The sequence below is a fragment of the Entelurus aequoreus genome, linkage group LG10, assembly GCF_033978785.1.
Source record: "Entelurus aequoreus isolate RoL-2023_Sb linkage group LG10, RoL_Eaeq_v1.1, whole genome shotgun sequence".
Lineage (NCBI taxonomy): Eukaryota > Metazoa > Chordata > Actinopteri > Syngnathiformes > Syngnathidae > Entelurus > Entelurus aequoreus.
The window spans coordinates 35,384,633-35,401,619 of record NC_084740.1 but is presented as its reverse complement, the minus strand read 5'-3'; the positions used below and the strand labels follow the sequence as shown (position 1 = coordinate 35,401,619).

Here is a 16,987-nt window from a genome sequence, read left to right as displayed (position 1 = left end):
ATTAACTATGAAGGATAAAACACTGAATATTGACAACATGAACGTCGCACCCCCTCTCCATCCACATATTTTACAATCAAGCGAAACACAAAAAAATGCAACAAACAGCCAAAAAATGAACGCGTATGGTAAAAAAACCCCAAAAAAACACCTACAATCTGATACATCTCTAAGCTTTAGAACTTTGTTGTAAAAATCTCCTTCCGCGTCTGTCCCTGACACCCACATTTCTGGCTGGTCGCTCTGGAAACACTCTGTGGAAACGCTCCCCACCCACACTGCTTGGTGCCTCGTCTGAGCTGCTGTGACTTAGATTACCATAGTAACTAATAAGATTACTATAGTAACTAATTAGATGACCATAGTAACTAATTAGATTACCATAGTAACTATGAATATCATGCAAAAGCTCAGATTCCAACCATTGAAATACTTTGTATAGTTCAAGACTTACGGTCATTAGAAAACATCATAATGGCAGCTACACTTTCCATCTTAAAGATCTAAATAAATTATTTGGGAAAGTCCAGCGGGCCGGATTGAAAAGCTTAACGGGCCGCATGAGGCCTCCGGGGCTTAATTTGCCCCGGTCTGATTTAACACATCCTTCATGCCAAAAATGTGTACAATATGGTTAAAAAAACAAAGCTGTGATGTAATTACGCCAAAATATAAGCGATGTAGCAAGGACAACTGTAGCTATGTGTGTTCTTATGTAGGCAAGAAGTATATCTGCATTGTTATTTGAATAAATTGGACAACTCACACAGTTTTTATAATATTAGTACTATATTATTTTTTTCAAATCACAAAACAAAACATTTGTTTGTTGGAAGTGCAATGAAAAGTTTGGTACGTATTTGAAATGTGTCCCAATACAATGTTGTCTTGATCAGAATTATAGTGAACAAAAGTGTTATTGTGATTTATAATTTGTGAGAGGAAGCCTAGTGACTAGCGGCACTATACGGAGTCCCCCCACACGCCCACGGTCTTGCTGTCCCACTCGCTGGTGGACAGACACTTGACGAAGAAATGTCCCAGGTCGTGTTTGGAGATGGCTCGTCCTTTCAGCATGTTCTCTGCCACCGAGTATTTCTCTGTCAGAGGGAGATCGCCTGTGCAGAAATAGAAAATACTTGTTGATATATACCGCCGATTAGGGATAGGTACTGTTCACGTTCGAACCGATACGGTAAAAATTCCCGCACATTTTTGGTACTTTTGGGAAATATTAAGTGTTTTTGATAATAAAAATTCCATTTTTATTGCAACATTTAAAAATGAGCTGATTATGGTAACTGCTGTCAAGTTGTTATATCTTGTTTTATTATCACATTTAAGTCTAAATTACAGTTGCAAGTCCAGGACATAGTTTATGGTGTGTTGGTTAATTCAGTCTTTGCTGTCTAGTCTTTTGTTGTGCCCTAAAAGGTGTTAATACTGTAAGTATTGTACTTATTACAGACCAGCTGTTTGATTGTAACGTGCATCTTAGTTGTAGTTTTCATTAACACATTAGGAGGTGTTGAAATCGCCATGTAAAATTGTTAATGCTAATCACTAGCATGTCAATAGCAAAATCAATTTATATTAGCATCAAGCTAGTGCATTTTTGAAAAAGTGGAGCCTTACTTTACTTACGTTGGAGTATTTATTGAGTCAATTGCTTTGTTGGCATGGACATTTACAACATTAGTTAGAGGTAGTTTGGCTGAGTCCGCTCTCAGTTCTGCTGGAGTGATGTCACACAGGTACCGTAACATGCCAGCGTTGGACTTTATGTAAATGAATGCCCAATAGGACCGGAAGGATTCAGTCGGTGCCAAAAAAGTACCGGATTCGGTGCCCATCCCTGTCACCAGTTAAGAGTTTGAGGACACAATGAGGTCAGAACTCGCTTATTTCCCTTCCAGATGCACTGATTGGTTAATCTCAAAATAATTTTCTTACATATTTCACTCTCTGGGAATTACTTAATTTTAAAGCCATAGAGTAGATAAAGGACAAAAAAAGTCCTTTGGCTCCTTATTTTTTTCTACTTTTTTCTCTCAGATCCCTCGATCAACTTCAGTCCGAAATAAAAATAGCAAATGTCTTTTTTTTTTAAAAACCCTTTTAATTCTCATTTTATACAATTATGTCAGTTTTTTTTCTTTTTGAAAGATTTGCATTAAATGGGTTATTAACCATACAGTAAATGTTAAATGGCTGGGGTACTGTGGTAAAGATCAGGCCTAAATATACATAAGATTAGTAATAAAATGTATTTTGATGCATTATTTTATTTTTTGCTGTGTCAGATTACAAACTTTATAGCAGTGTTATATAATTGGGACAACGATTATAACTACAATTTTAAACTGTACAGTCATTACACAATATAATCATGCATTTTCAATGTTGGGTTTCATTTTGCTATATAAATGTAATCCAATAATATATTATTATTATAAAAAGAGTACACTTTGTCATATTTACTGTTTGGAATTAAATGGGTAATTTTTGGTGGTGGCTTCCGGTGGGAGGGGTCTGGTACGTAATGACGTAAAAGTCGATGACGGCCAATGGCGCTTTAGAAATGCAATGAAAAGCAAAACAAATGGTTCGGACCCAAGTTTTATTCTGTAAGGTTTTTTGCAGCAACACATTTTGTGGCTGGGCAAAAATAATAACAATTATTTTTGATTGAATTCATGATTATTCATTAATTTGAAAACATGAGTATTTATTGTGCCACCAAAACTACAACTTTAAATATAATTTAAAAGAACAACAGATATAAATTAGAAAACAAATATAAATACATATTATTAGTAACAGCAATACATCTAAATAACAAAAGCAATGTTAAAAAAAAAACAGTTTTATTTTATTTTTACCTTCTGCACTTATTTTACCACCATAGAGGTTATGCTCTGTGTGTCATAAATTCAATTTATTAGTGCAATCTAGCTTTGGATCATTTTGACCAGTATTTGAAGTCCAAGCATATTAATTGTGTGAATTTAAGTACATTTTTAAAAACCTGTATGTTGTTAGCGCAGTGAGACCGGATGCTGCGCACAGCGCTTTATTGTGAAGGGCGGGGGGAAGTGTGCTGCTGTTCTGAACTTGACATGTGGCGAACACTTGAGGCTGTTTGGAAAAAAGAGAAAGCCTTTCAAGTTGTGACTGCGGTCCAGTTTGCACATTGATCTTCCATCCATGATGTCGTTCACAACAACACAGGCAGATGAGATGTGTTGCGCGTAGTGTTTCCCCGATACCAATATTTTGGTACCGGTACCAAAATGTATTTCGATACTTTTCGGTACTTTTCGATACTTTTCTAAATAAAGGAACTAGAGATGCCCGATAATGGCTTTTTTGCCGATATTCCGATATTGTCCAACTCTTAATTACCGATTCCGATATCAACCGATACCGATATATACAGTCGTGGAATTGACACATTATTATGCCTAATTTTGTTGTGATGCCCCGCTGGATGCATTATACAATGTAACAAGGTTTTCCAAAATAAATCAACTCAAGTTATGGAAAAAAATGCCAACATGGCACTGCCATATTTATTATTGAAGTCACAAAGTGCATTATTTTTTTTTAACATGCCTCAAAACAGCAGCTTGGAATTTGGGACATGAGGAGGTTGAGGTGGGCGGGGGTTGCGGAGGGGGAGGGGGGGTATGCTGTAGCGTCCCGAAAGAGTTAGTACTGCAAGGGGTTTTGGGTATTTGTTCAGTTGTGTTTATGTTGTGTTACGGTGCGGATGTTCTCCCGAAATGTGTTTGTCATTCTTGTTTGGTGTGGGTTCACAGTGTGGCGCATATTTGTAACTGTGTTAAAGTTGTTTATACGGCCACCCTCAGTGTGACCTGTATGGCTGTTGACCCAGTATGCTTTGCATTCACTTGTGTGTGTGAAAAGCCGTAGATATTATGTGATTGGGCCGGCACGCAAAGGCAGTGCCTTTAAGGTTTATTGGCGCTCTGTACTTCTCCCTACGTCCGGGTATCACTCCGTACAGCTGCGTTTTAAAAAGTCATAAATTTAACTTTTTGAATCCGATACAGATAATTTCCGATATTACATTTTAAAGCATTTATCAGCCGATAATGTCGGCAGTCTGATATTATCAGACATCTCTATCCCCAATATACTGTAAGAGTTAATATTAGTATCAGTATGTGAAGCTGCCTTTGAGTGCAGTATTTTATTTTCTACTCTCCACTCACCGGCGATGTGAGGCGGCATGACGGCCACGTAGTCCAGACCGGACGACTTCAGGACTTTGTACATCCTGTCGTGGTCTTCCGTGACGGGAAGCAGACGGGGCGGGACTTTGGCGCGATCCCACAGCAGGAAGGCTGCGGAGGAGGAGAGTTAAACAGGTGGAAAGCAGCTGGTTGAGATTGTGCGCGGTTCTACCCGACATGCAGCCGACCACTTTGCGGACGCCACGAGCCTTCATGGCCTCCACTATGTTTTTGGTGCCGTCAGACATCATGGTGGTCGGACCTGGGCAGAACAAAACGGTTTGTGTGCTACTTCCTGTCCGTTTATGGTGATGTGTAGGAATTATATTCTTGCCAAAGCATTCTGCATTTAAAACAGGGGTGTCAAAAGTAGGGCCCGGGGGCCATTTGCGGCCCAGAGCGGCACATTTTAGAAATACTATTTTTTTTAAAAACAAACAAAAAAACATTGACAGTTGGAATAAAAGAGCAGACAGAGGAAATGTAACGAGAAAATGTTGCAATATTGACACTAATAGCCCTAAGCTGCCATGCAGGCTGTTTTTTACTTTAAAGCTGTCATTGCTTAAATAACTATAATTAATTAAAACTAGAGATGTCCGATAATGGCTTTTTTTCCGATATCCGATATTCCGATATTGTCCAACTCTTAATTACCGATTCCGATATCAACCGATACCGATATATACAGTCGTGGGATTAACACATTATTATGCCTAATTTTGTTGTGATGCCCCGCTGGATGCATTAAACAATGTAACTTTACCATGAATTGGGTTTGGTGGTAGCGGGGGGTGTATATTGTAGCGTCCCGGAAGAGTTAGTGCTGCAAGGGGTTCTGGGTATTTGTCCTGTTGTGTTCATGTTGTGTTACGGTGCGGATGTTCTCCCGAAATGTGTTTGTCATTCTTGTTTGGTGTGGGTTCACAGTGTGGCGCATATTTGTAATAGTGTTAACGTTGACCAAGTATGCCTTGCATTCACTTATGTGTGTGTAAAAGCTGCATATGTTATGTGACTGGGCCTGCACGCTGTTTGTATGGAGGAAAAGCGGACGTGACGACAGGTTGTAGAGGACGCTAAAGGCAGTGCCTTTAAGGCACGCCCCCAATATTGCTGTACGGGTGGAAATCGGGAGAATTTCGGGAGAATGGTTGCCCCGGGAGATTTTTGGGAGGGGCACTGAAATTCGGGAGTCTCCCGGGAAAATCGGGAGGGTTGGCAAGTATGCCCTATGTCCGTGTTTTACTGGATATGTACCGCTCCATACAGCGGCGTTTTCTAAAAAGTCATTAATTTTACTTTTTGAAACCGATACCGATCATTTCCGATATTACATTTTAAAGCATTTACCCGCAGATAATATAGGCAGGCCGATATTATCGGACATCTCTAATTAAAACCAATGTTGGTATGAATTATTATCCAATTACTTCACATCAAATATCTCACTTATCGCCATTTAAAGGAGAACTGCACTGTTTGGGGGGAATTTTGCCTGTCATTCACAATCATTATGAGAGACAAGAACAGAAAATGTTTTTTTGCAGTCTAACTTGTAAAAATCGTCCCGTTCTAGGGAGCTAGCAATGCAGCTAATGGGAGCAATCAGTTCTACTTCTAAATTACTTTAAAAATGCATTCAAAAACCGTGAACAGTACTTCATTTATGTTCTGTAAGCTGTATAATAACCAAGCTGTAGCGACATAGTTATTGTAAGAGCGAACACTGAGGAACTCTTTCTAGCGTACTAACACATCGATTAAATCGATTAAAATCGGTTATAAAAATAGTTGGCGATTAATTTAGTCATCGATTCGTTGGATCTATGCTATGCGCATGCGCAGAGGCAATTATTATTATTTTTTTAATATTTTATTTTAATTTTATTTTTTTTATAAACCTTTATTTATAAACTGCAACATGTACAAACAGCTGAGAAACAATAATCAAAATAAGTATGGAGCCAGTATGCTGTTTTTTTCCAATAAAATACTGGAAAGGATACAAATGTAGTTTGTCTCTTTTATCCGATTAGTAATTGATTAATCGAAGTAATAATCGACAGATTAATCGATTATCAAATGAATCGTTAGTTGCAGCCCTAATCAGTGTGCTTTGGTATTAGCCGTAAAAGCTAATTACGGCAAGAGATAAGCTATCTTTTGCTTTAACTCTAAGTAGATAGGATCTTTGATCCAAGACACAACTTACATTTAACTAAAATGTTATTTTCTTTGTGCTCGACAAAAGAAAAGTATTGAGAATGTCTCCGTGTTAAAAAACTCGACTTCTGGCTTCTCCATGATGGCCTGTTAGTTGTTATGAGAGTAGCGTATGTGTGTGTGTGGCCCTTTAAGATATGACAGCATGAGATGTGAGTGACATCAGTGAGTGAGTGGGCGAGAGAGGTGAGGGAGCGGCGACAGTGAGTGCGTGTAGGTGCTCTAGCTTGGTGGATGGCTGCGTGCAATAAAGTCACAAAGTTGCAACAAACCGCCGGGCTCGTCATTCACCCTCAGCTGTAAAGACCCTCTTCCGGGTAAAGTGAAGGTTGTTAGACCCGAAGTACGGCTCTGGAGGAACGTCTCCCCTATGGGGAGGCGTGCTTTCTGTGGGTGGGGGAAAGCACGCCTCTTCTTTTCCACCGGAGCGCTCCAATAAAACACACTCAGATCTTCAGTTTCTAGCCGATACTACATACAAATAACGTAAAATAAAGCAGTAACGCATCATGCAGTAACGGTAACTGAGTTACTGTATATAAAAAAATAAGGCGTTAGATTACTAGTTACCGCCGAAACTAACGGCGTTACAGTAAGTAACGCGTTAGTCCCAACACTGCTGTTACTACATTATATATATACTTGCAGTGTGTATATAAAACATATTACATATTGTTATGAATGTGTCTGTTACTACATTACATATATAAAACATAATACATATTGTTATGAAGGTGACTGTTACTACATTATATATATATACTTGCAGTGTGTATATTGTACATATTACATATTGTTATGAAGGTGTTTGTTACTACATTATTTATATACTTGCAGTGTGTATATTGTACATATTGTTATGATGGTGTCTATTACTACATTATATATATATACTTGCAGTGTGTATATAAAACCTATTACATATTGTTATGAAGGTGTCTGTTACTACATTATATATATATATACTTGCAGTGTGTGTATAAAACCTATTACATATTGTTATGAAGGTGTTTGTTGCTACATTATTTATATACTTGCAGTGTGTATATTGTACATATTACATATTGTTATGAAGGTGTCTGTTACTACATTATATATATATATACTTGCAGTGTGTGTATAAAACCTATTACATATTGTTATGAAGGTGTTTGTTGCTACATTATTTATATACTTGCAGTGTGTATATTGTACATATTACATATTGTTATGAAGGTGTCTGTTACTACATTATATATATACTTGCAGAGTGTATATAAAACCTATTACATATTGTTATGAAGGTGTCTGTTACTAAATTATATATAGACTTGCAGTGTGTATATAAAATGTGGATGGAGGGTTTTGAAGGCTACAACAGTGACTCCTATTACCGCATCCAAGCATTTTTTTTTTTAATCATCTTTAAAATCTTTTTAAAAAAGATGTTTGTTCTTGTCTCTCATGATGATTGTGAACGATAGGCAAAATTCCCCAAAAAGTGCAGTGCCCCTTTAAATAAAACAAGTTTTCTTTGGCAAAAAGAGCATAAAACATAAGAAAATTATAACTTATAATCGATGAATATATCTGAAGTTGATCTACAAATTTAAGCGTTATAAAGTGAAAATATATATTGACATATTTATACATTTTTTATGAGTGGGGGGCCTTTTGGATACTCAAAACTTTTAGTCTGATTGTTTTTTTCTCCAAAGTAATGTCATGAATTATTGACCTATTTAAGGCTCTAATTACTTTACATGAAATATTCCACTTTGAAATATTTTTTGGGGAAAATATTGCATTTTGTGTGTGTTTGTCATATACATAAAACAATGTTTTCTTTGGCAAAAAGGGCATAAAACATAGGAAAACATTTTAGAAATATATAACTTAATCAATGGATAGATCTGAAGTTGACCTAGAGATTTAAAGGCCTACTGAAATGAATTTTTTTTATTTAAACAGGGATAGCAGATCTATTCTATGTGTCATACTTGATCATTTCGCGATATTGCCATATTTTTGCTGAAAGGATTTAGTATAGAACAACGACGATAAAGATTGCAACTTTTGGTATCTGATAAAAAAAAGGCTTGCCCCTACCGGAAGTAGCGTGACGTAGTCAGTTGAACATATACGCAAAGTTCCCTATTGTTTACAATGATGGCCGCATGAAGTGAGAGAGATTCGGACCGAGAAAGCGACAATTTCCCCATTAATTTGAGCGAGGATGAAAGATTTGTGGATGAGTAAAGTGCAAGTGAAGGACTAGTGGGGAGTTGAAGCTATTCAGATAGGGAAGATGCTGTGAGAGCCGGGGGTGACCTGATATTCAGCTGGGAATGACTACAACAGTAAATAAACACAAGACATATATATACTCTATTAGCCACAACACAACCAGGCTTATATTTAATATGCCACAAATTAATCCTGCATAAAAACACCTGCGTGTTTGTTACGCTAGCTCCTAGCTCCTCTGCTAGCTCCTAGCTCCATAGAACACGCCAATACAATTCAAACACCTGATCAACACACACAATCACTCAGCCCTAAAGACCGTTCACCTAACCCAAGGTTCATAAAGCTTATATATTTTTAAAAAGTTACGTACGTGACGCGCACATACGGTCAGGCTGTCAAATGTTTAGCAGCCAAGGCTACATACTCACGGTACCTGATATTCAGCTGGGAATGACTACAACAGTAAATAAACACAAGACATATATATACTCTATTAGCCACAACACAACCAGGCTTATATTTAATATGCCACAAATTAATCCTGCATAAAAACACCTGCGTGTTTGTTACGCTAGCTCCTAGCTCCTCTGCTAGCTCCTAGCTCCATAGAACACGCCAATACAATTCAAACACCTGATCAACACACACAATCACTCAGCCCAAAAGACCGTTCACCTAACCCAAGGTTCATAAAGCTTATATATTTTTAAAAAGTTACGTACATACGCAAAAAAAAGTTGCGCACATACGGTCAAGCGATCAAATGTTTAGAAGCCAAAGCTGCATACTCACAGTAGCACGTCTGCGTCTTTGTCATCCAAATCAAAGTAATCCTGGTAAGAGTCTGTGTTGTCCCAGTTCTCTACAGGCGTCTGTGTATCGAAGTCAAAAGTCCTCCTGGTTAGAGTCTCTGTTATCCGAGTTCTTCCATCTTGACTGCATCTTCCGGGAATGTAAACAAAGAAGCGCCGGCTGTGTACTGTTGTTGCTGAGTACGTTCGAAAAATACGTCCATTTCGCACCGACAACTTTCTTCTTTGCTTGCTCAGCTTCCTTCTCCATAATGCAATGAACATGATTGCAACAGATTCACGAACACAGACGTCCAGAATACTGTGGAATTATGAAATGAAAACAGAGCTTTTTCGTATTGGCTTCAATGTGGAAGGCATACCCGTGTTCGCCGGTCTACGTCACGCGCATACGTCATCCTCAGAGGCGTTTCGAACCGGAAGTTTAGCGGCAAATTTAAAATGTCACTTTATAAGTTAACCCGGCCGTATTGGCATGTGTTATAATGTTAAGATTTCATCATTGATATACAAACTATCAGACTGCGTGGTCGGTAGTAGTGGGTTTCAGTAGGCCTTTAAGAGTTTAAAGTAAAAATAATATATATTTGACTCATTTTTAACGCTTTTATGAGTGGGGGCCTACGGAGCCCCTAAAGCAGGGGTCGGCAACCTTTACCACTCAAAGAGCCATTTTGGCAAGTTTCACAAATTAAAGAAAGTAATGGGAGCCACAAAAAAAATTTTAAATTTAAAATGAAAACCACCACATACAAAGCTTAAATGCTTTGTGCTATGTTAACCTGCGGTCTCCGACACACGCACCGTCACGCACTTTAATGTGGAAATTTGATGTTAGTGCAGCCCGCGAGTTTTGAATGAATGGCGCTTGATAGCATCATACGTCATACTTGCCAGCCCTCTCATTTTTCCCGGGAGACTCCCGAATGTCAGAGCGTGATGACACTGCATTTGGCGCCCTCTACAGTCTGCCCTAACAGTGTACCTGCTCGACCACACATAGAATGCAATTTCAGCTTGCTCACGTAAGTGACAGCAAGGCGTACTACCTCAGCAGCCACACATCTTACACTGACGGTACCAATACCCAGAATCCCATGCAGCCCTAACTCTTCCGCTCAACCAACGCACGAGAGGGGGGGGGTTGATGTGTGGGGGGATTTGGTGGTAGCGGAGGTGTATAATGTAGACCGGAAGAGTTAGGGCTGCATGGGATTCTGGGTAATGGTTGTGTTGTGTTTATGTTGTGTTACGGTGGGATGTTCTCCAGAAATGTGTTTTTCATTCTTTTTTGGTGTGGGTTCACAGTGTGGCGCATATTTGTAACGTAACAATGTTAAAGTTGTTTGATACGGCTACCGTCAGTGTAAGCTGTGTGGCTGATGAGTAAGTATGCTTTGCTGTCTCCTGTGTGTGCAAGTAATAACAACATGCAACATGTGGCTGAACTGGCACGCTGTATGTAAATGCTATAGAGGACAATTACTGCAGTGCAATTAGGGCACGCCCTTTATTTAGTAATTAGAGTGTAAATAGAATTATTTTTTCCCTGGGAGTAATCTATGAGAGACACTGAGATCCATAAGTCTCCTGGGAAAATCGGGGGTCGGCATGTATGTAGCTGAGCCGCATCAGAGTGGTCAAGGAGCCGCATGCGGCTCTGGAGCCGCGGGTTGCCGACCCCTGCCCTAAAGGGACTTGGGGGAAATAATTTTTTGGATAATAATTTTTTTTTTTAGACATGTATCTCATGCGCACGAGATAGTTATAAATTTATAAAAAAATAAAATATAATTTTTTAATAATTTTTTTTATAGCTTTATAAAAAGTTTCTCGTGCGCACGAGTTACATGTCTAAAAAAAATATATTAAAAAATTATAAATGTTTTTATTTTTTATAACTTTATAAAAAGTTTCTCGTGCGCACGAGATACATGTCTAAAAAAATAAAAATAAAAATTATAAAAAATACATATTCCCCCATGTCATTATAAACTTTGAAACTGATTTTTTCAAAAAGCAATATTGAACCAAAATAAAGGCTACGAATTATTGACCTGTAATGCTCCAAATAGTCAACATCAAAGATTTCACTTAGAAATTTTTTTAGGGGAAAATATAGCATATTTTGTGTACTGCCTGCATAATAAAATGTAAACCTTGTATCAACAGAGAGATCTGAAGTGGATCCATAGATATTTAAATGTTGAAAGTAAAACAAATATTTATATATAACTTAACACTTTATTGACATTTTGGGGTACTTGGGACCTTTAAGACTTACCAAAACCAAGGAAAGCTATTTGTTTTGAATATGAAAAATATCCAATGGGCCCATGAATGAATGAATCATTTTTCTCAGTGGCAAAAGTTTGGACACCCCTGCTTTTACGTATTGAAGATGTGATGCAGCTCACTCAGGTCGTTCCTGGTGCCCAGCACGATGATGACGGCGTCCTGGCCCTCCATGGTCTTCTTCACGTCCTCCATATTAAGGACGTCCCCCACCACCACCCTGGACGCCTTGTGGTCGGCGGGCAGCCTGGCGGGGTCCCGGACCAGCACTGTCACGTCATAACCTGTAGGGGGGAGTAGGAGGTGAGTTTGACCCTGTAACAGATTATTTCTATTTACATTATAACCTATGGGGGGAAATTGGTGTCCAAATCAGAATTCAGCCGCTTGTCTGAGCTCATGAGCTTTAGTTTCACCTGACGACCAAACGGTCAGTGTGACTCCGCCCCTCCTGTACGACCAAGATAACCAACATATCTACGTTATCTTCTCTGCCGTAACCCTGGAAAGTCTAAACATGACTCAGCTGTTCTTTGGTGCACACATACAAGGACTATAATGAATAATGACAACAATTCCTAGTCCAATCAGTTATTTATTATCAAAGTATTACTGCAGCTTTATCAATTAGCTCAGCAATTAGCTAACTGGTCTATAGTGTGTCACAAAATACACAGAACATTTGGTGGTCTCTGCATGCAAATGTGTTGGATCTGACCAAAACACTTGCTTGCTTGATCAAAATAAACACCCATACAGACCAGACCCTCTTTTGGAGTCTAAAACAATGTATTTGCTGGTCAACATTATCTAAAAAGGAGTACTTGAGATTAAAAACACATAAACCTCATATATTTCTGTTTTGTTTATTGTGACAAGTCATTGTATTAGAAGCTAGGACTTGGTAAACAAAATATTTAGTAATACATTGTAAATTAATTATAGTATTTATTATTTGATATACAATGTATTAATTATGAAATTAATTAATTAAATATTATGATACACACTTTAATACGCACAAAAAGGGACAAGCGTTAGAAAATGGATGGATGGATTATTAATAGTTCTTTTCACCAGTCCCTCAGCCCTTTAACATTTATTATAAGGATGCATGCATTTAAAAAAATAAATATATATATATATATATATATATATATATATATATATATATATATATATATATATATATATATATATATATATATTGATTTAAAAAAAAAAAATGTTTTAAATGCATGATTTATCATCCTTATAATAAATGTTAAAGGGCTGAGGGACTGGCGAAAAGAACTATTAATAATCCATCCATCCATTTTCTACCGCTTGTCCCTTTTTGTGCGTATTATAAATGTATTAGTGTGTATTATAATATTCAATTAATTAATTTTATAATTAATACATTGTATATCAAATAATAAATACTATAATTAATTTACACTTTATTAATAAATATTTTGTTTACCAAGTCCTAGCTTCTAATACAATGACTTGTCACAATAAACAAAACAGAAATATATGAGGTAACTCTCAAGTACTCCTTTATATATATATATATATATATATATATATATATATATATATATATATATATATATATATATATATATATATATATATATATATATATATATATATATATATATATATATATATATATATATATATATATATATATATAATGGGTATTCAAAGGGTTAAAATTAAATAAAAAAAAAACATGAAATGTTTGCTATTTTTATTTAGGATTGAAGTTGATCAGAAAAAAAAAGTAGAAAGAAATATGAATTGTTCATATTAATAGTGCTTACAAAGTACAAAGACTTGTCCAGGGTGTACCCCGCCTTCCGCCCGATTGTAGCTGAGATAGGCTCCAGCGCCCCCCGCGACCCCGAAGGGAATAAGCGGTAGAAAATGGATGGATGGATGGACAAAGTACAAAGAAGAAGAATTATGAGAATTACTTTCAACCTTATTGAAAATAAGATATTCTTCATCCCAGTATATTAATAATGAATGAATTAATTGATTACATGGGGCGGTATAGCTCGGTTGGTAGAGCGGCCGTGCCAGCAACTTGAGGGTTGCAGGTTCGATCCCCGCTTCCGCCATCCTAGTCACTTCCGTTGTGTCCTTGGGCAAGACACTTTACCCACCTGCTCCCAGTGCCACCCACACTGGTTTGAATGTAACTCAGATATTGGGTTTCACTATGTAAAGCGCTTTGAGTCACTTGAGAAAAAGCGCTATATAAATGTAATTCACTTCACTTCACTACATATTACAAAACTTTTGTATATACTAATTCACAGATGTCATTCTATTATAAAAAGGTCAGTAAATGATGTATATATTTGTAAATGCGCTGAAGTGGGAAAGGGGTAGGATTAAATAAGCTTTGCTTCTTCCTACTCCTTTTCGCACATGATGTAAAGTGAATGATATGAAATTGTGTGATGTGTTATGCTGTAAGTGTGTTCATGTTTGAAATAAACTAAAGAAAGAAGAAAAGAAAGAAAGAATCTGAAAGGTTTTTATACACTCTTAACTTAACATTTTTGTACTTTAACTACTCTATTGGAATAAAAAAAATTCCCAGTGTATCGTTAGATTTGCTCTTTTATTCCACTTTTATGTTTATTGCGTGTGTTTTCTTACTAATAGTACTTCTACAGTGTGCGACGGGCCGTTACAAAACGTGTTGCGCGCCGCAAATGGCCCCCGGGTCACACTTTGGACACCCCTAAGGTGGCGTGTCATAATGTATCTGTCTTTCAATGTAAATACACTAAGTCAATACAACACAAAATGTATTTATCTGTACATATTTAACAGTAGAAACATGTTCAATTCTGCCAAATTATTCTCAGCTGCATATATAGGTAATTAGTTACATTATCTGCATAATCATGCTGCAAAAAAACGATTTAAAAACCTATATTAATAGATTTAATCTATAAAATAGTAAAAAAAAGTTGGACAATAATATTGATCCCTCACACCAGAACCTCTGTTATGTCACGGAGGCGTGACGTCATCTCTAACCTGCAGCCGCCGCGAGGGGCACGGTGGCCTGGCCGGTCATTCCCGTCGCTCCAAAAATGGCCACATTCTTAATGGAGTCAGACATTGTCCGCAGCTGAGATCGTCCCGAGAGTCGGAGTGTAAGTCTTCTTCTTTAAAAAGTCACATTAGTGTGTCCATTCTGTGGCAAGTCGAGACTCGGGGGCCGCTTCCGCATATTAGACTCCACCCCCACTCGCCCCCTCCCTTTCCTGACTATTTAAAGGTACAGCGTACTTTTTTAAACATTTGTTAACTCCAAGTGCCCCTGGCTGCAGCCCGCAGATCGAGGAGGGGCTTATTTTCCCTCAATGTGGGCGGGTCTCAACGTTGAGCCCGCGGGCTCCATCTGGTGGCGGAGATCCGGCAGCACACATTCTCAAACGTCAATAAAGCTACTTTTAACTTGTCAAATGTATTTTTTTTACCATGAAAAAACAATAAAAAATATATATATATATAAACCATAGTATGAAAAAAGGTTCATGTATTTGATAGACTTAGACATTCCTACTTTTAACTTGTCAAATGTATCTGCCATCTTTTTTGTAGTTTTATTCCTTTTTTATTATCTTCATTATTTTCTGTATTGATCCTACACTATTATTGTGTTTTTTTTGTTACTTCTGATATGGCCTTGCCACGGTTTATTTGCTTATTTATTTATTTATTTTTTGTGTCTTTTTATTTTGTATTGTTTTACATCTGATCAACTTCTGTGACTTTCCTTTTCTTTTTTAAGTGTGAACAGTGGAGAGGTCCTCGAGAGGTGATCTTGGGATCACTTCCTGAGGATCCTTGATGCCGAGGAATGTTCATCCACTATGGTCTGGATAGCCTGTAGCTGATCCTGAGCCAGAGCGGGATGGATGGATATATATATATATATATATACAATATCTGGGTATCTTTTCTAATACTGTTTATACTGTAAACCTTGAATTGTTAAAGTTTAAGTGCACCTCTCTCCTCAAGTGTGCATGTGAGTGGGTATGAGTGGATGTGCGATTGTATGAAGGTTTTGCGTGACCAAAGTATGACTGTTAAATGTGATTTTAACTGTAAAATTCAATACAAATATTTGCAAAAAAAAACACAAAAAAAACTTGTCAAATGTATTTTTTTTTACCATGAAAAAACAATTTAAAAAAATATATATATAAACCATAGTATGGAAAAAGGTTCATGTATTTGGTAGACTTAGACATTCCTACTTTTAACTTGTCAAATGTATTTTTTTTTTACCATGAAAAAACAATTAAAAAAAATATATATCTAAACCATAGCATTTCCATAAGAGTATAGACACATATTATTTTGCACACTCAATTATATTAGCAAAGTCAAATAAACCAAAGACAGAAGACTTTGCATCATTGATTTTATTTTTCACCCCAGGCTAAAAATGTTTGATCTGTAAAGAAAAAAAAATGTTGTAGCCTAGCCAAATACATTCCTTAAGCTCCCATAAATGTTTAACAATGGCAAGTATCAAGGTATTTTTCTGGCCCATAACAAGCAACCCTGTTCCTTGTTTCCAGTTCTGTTAATTTTCCACTGTCTAGAAAGGAAACAGATTGCGGTTCTTATAGGCACAATATCAATGCAAGATGTAAAACTAAGGTAATTGAAATAAGTGGAGGAATTACGCTTTAGTCTAGCAATAGTTGACTACAAGACTAATTAATCACATGACCTCTCACCTGTAGCCCTCCTTGCACTCGTCGCCATTTTCTGTCCTGCAATCGGTCTTCTTCAGACCTTAGTGATTTAATGACAACATACATTCACTATGAAAACATTCATGTTGGTCTGTTGACCGTGAGTAAAACATTTTTTTTGTGATTTGTGATATTCAAAGCACTTACGGCATGGGGAAGTTCTGCAGGAGAGCGAGACACCACCATCTCCTAATTTGCAGCATGTTTTCCTTTGAAGAAGGAAATGCAGGAAGATGTTAATATCCATCCATCCATCCATATTCTACCGCTTATTCCCTTCGGGGTCGCGAGGGGCGCTGGAGCCTATCTCAGCTACAATTGGGCGGAAGGCGGGGTACACCCTGGACAAGTCGCCACCTCATCGCAGAGATGTTAATATGTT

The 16,987-nt window shown here is 37.3% G+C and overlaps 1 protein-coding gene across 1 annotated transcript; it reads right to left on the bottom strand.

The window, feature by feature from the left end:
* Window positions 1-761: 761 nt before the first annotated feature.
* blvrb (biliverdin reductase B) lies at window positions 762-15,086 on the bottom strand. The gene is made up of 5 exons (XM_062062122.1): window positions 14,867-15,086; window positions 11,944-12,105; window positions 4,432-4,521; window positions 4,239-4,370; window positions 762-1,118 (listed from the first exon to the last, which is right to left on the bottom strand). Exons 1-5 carry the CDS (start codon window positions 14,949-14,951, stop codon window positions 964-966), a joined length of 624 nt encoding a protein of 207 aa, XP_061918106.1. The 5' UTR covers window positions 14,952-15,086; the 3' UTR covers window positions 762-963.
* Between the last annotated feature and the right edge of the window lie 1,901 nt (window positions 15,087-16,987).

Bases quoted from the DNA above. Each gene is read 5' to 3' on its own strand.
- blvrb (XM_062062122.1), bottom strand. From the start codon at position 14,951: ATGTCTGACTCCATTAAGAATGTGGCCATTTTTGGAGCGACGGGAATG. The intron at 4,522-11,943 runs GTGAGCTGCATC...TGTTCTGCCCAG, and splicing joins GGGCACCAGGAACGACCTGA to GTCCGACCACCATGATGTCT. The intron at 4,371-4,431 runs GTAGAACCGCGC...CCTCCTCCGCAG, and splicing joins AGTGGTCGGCTGCATGTCGG to CCTTCCTGCTGTGGGATCGC.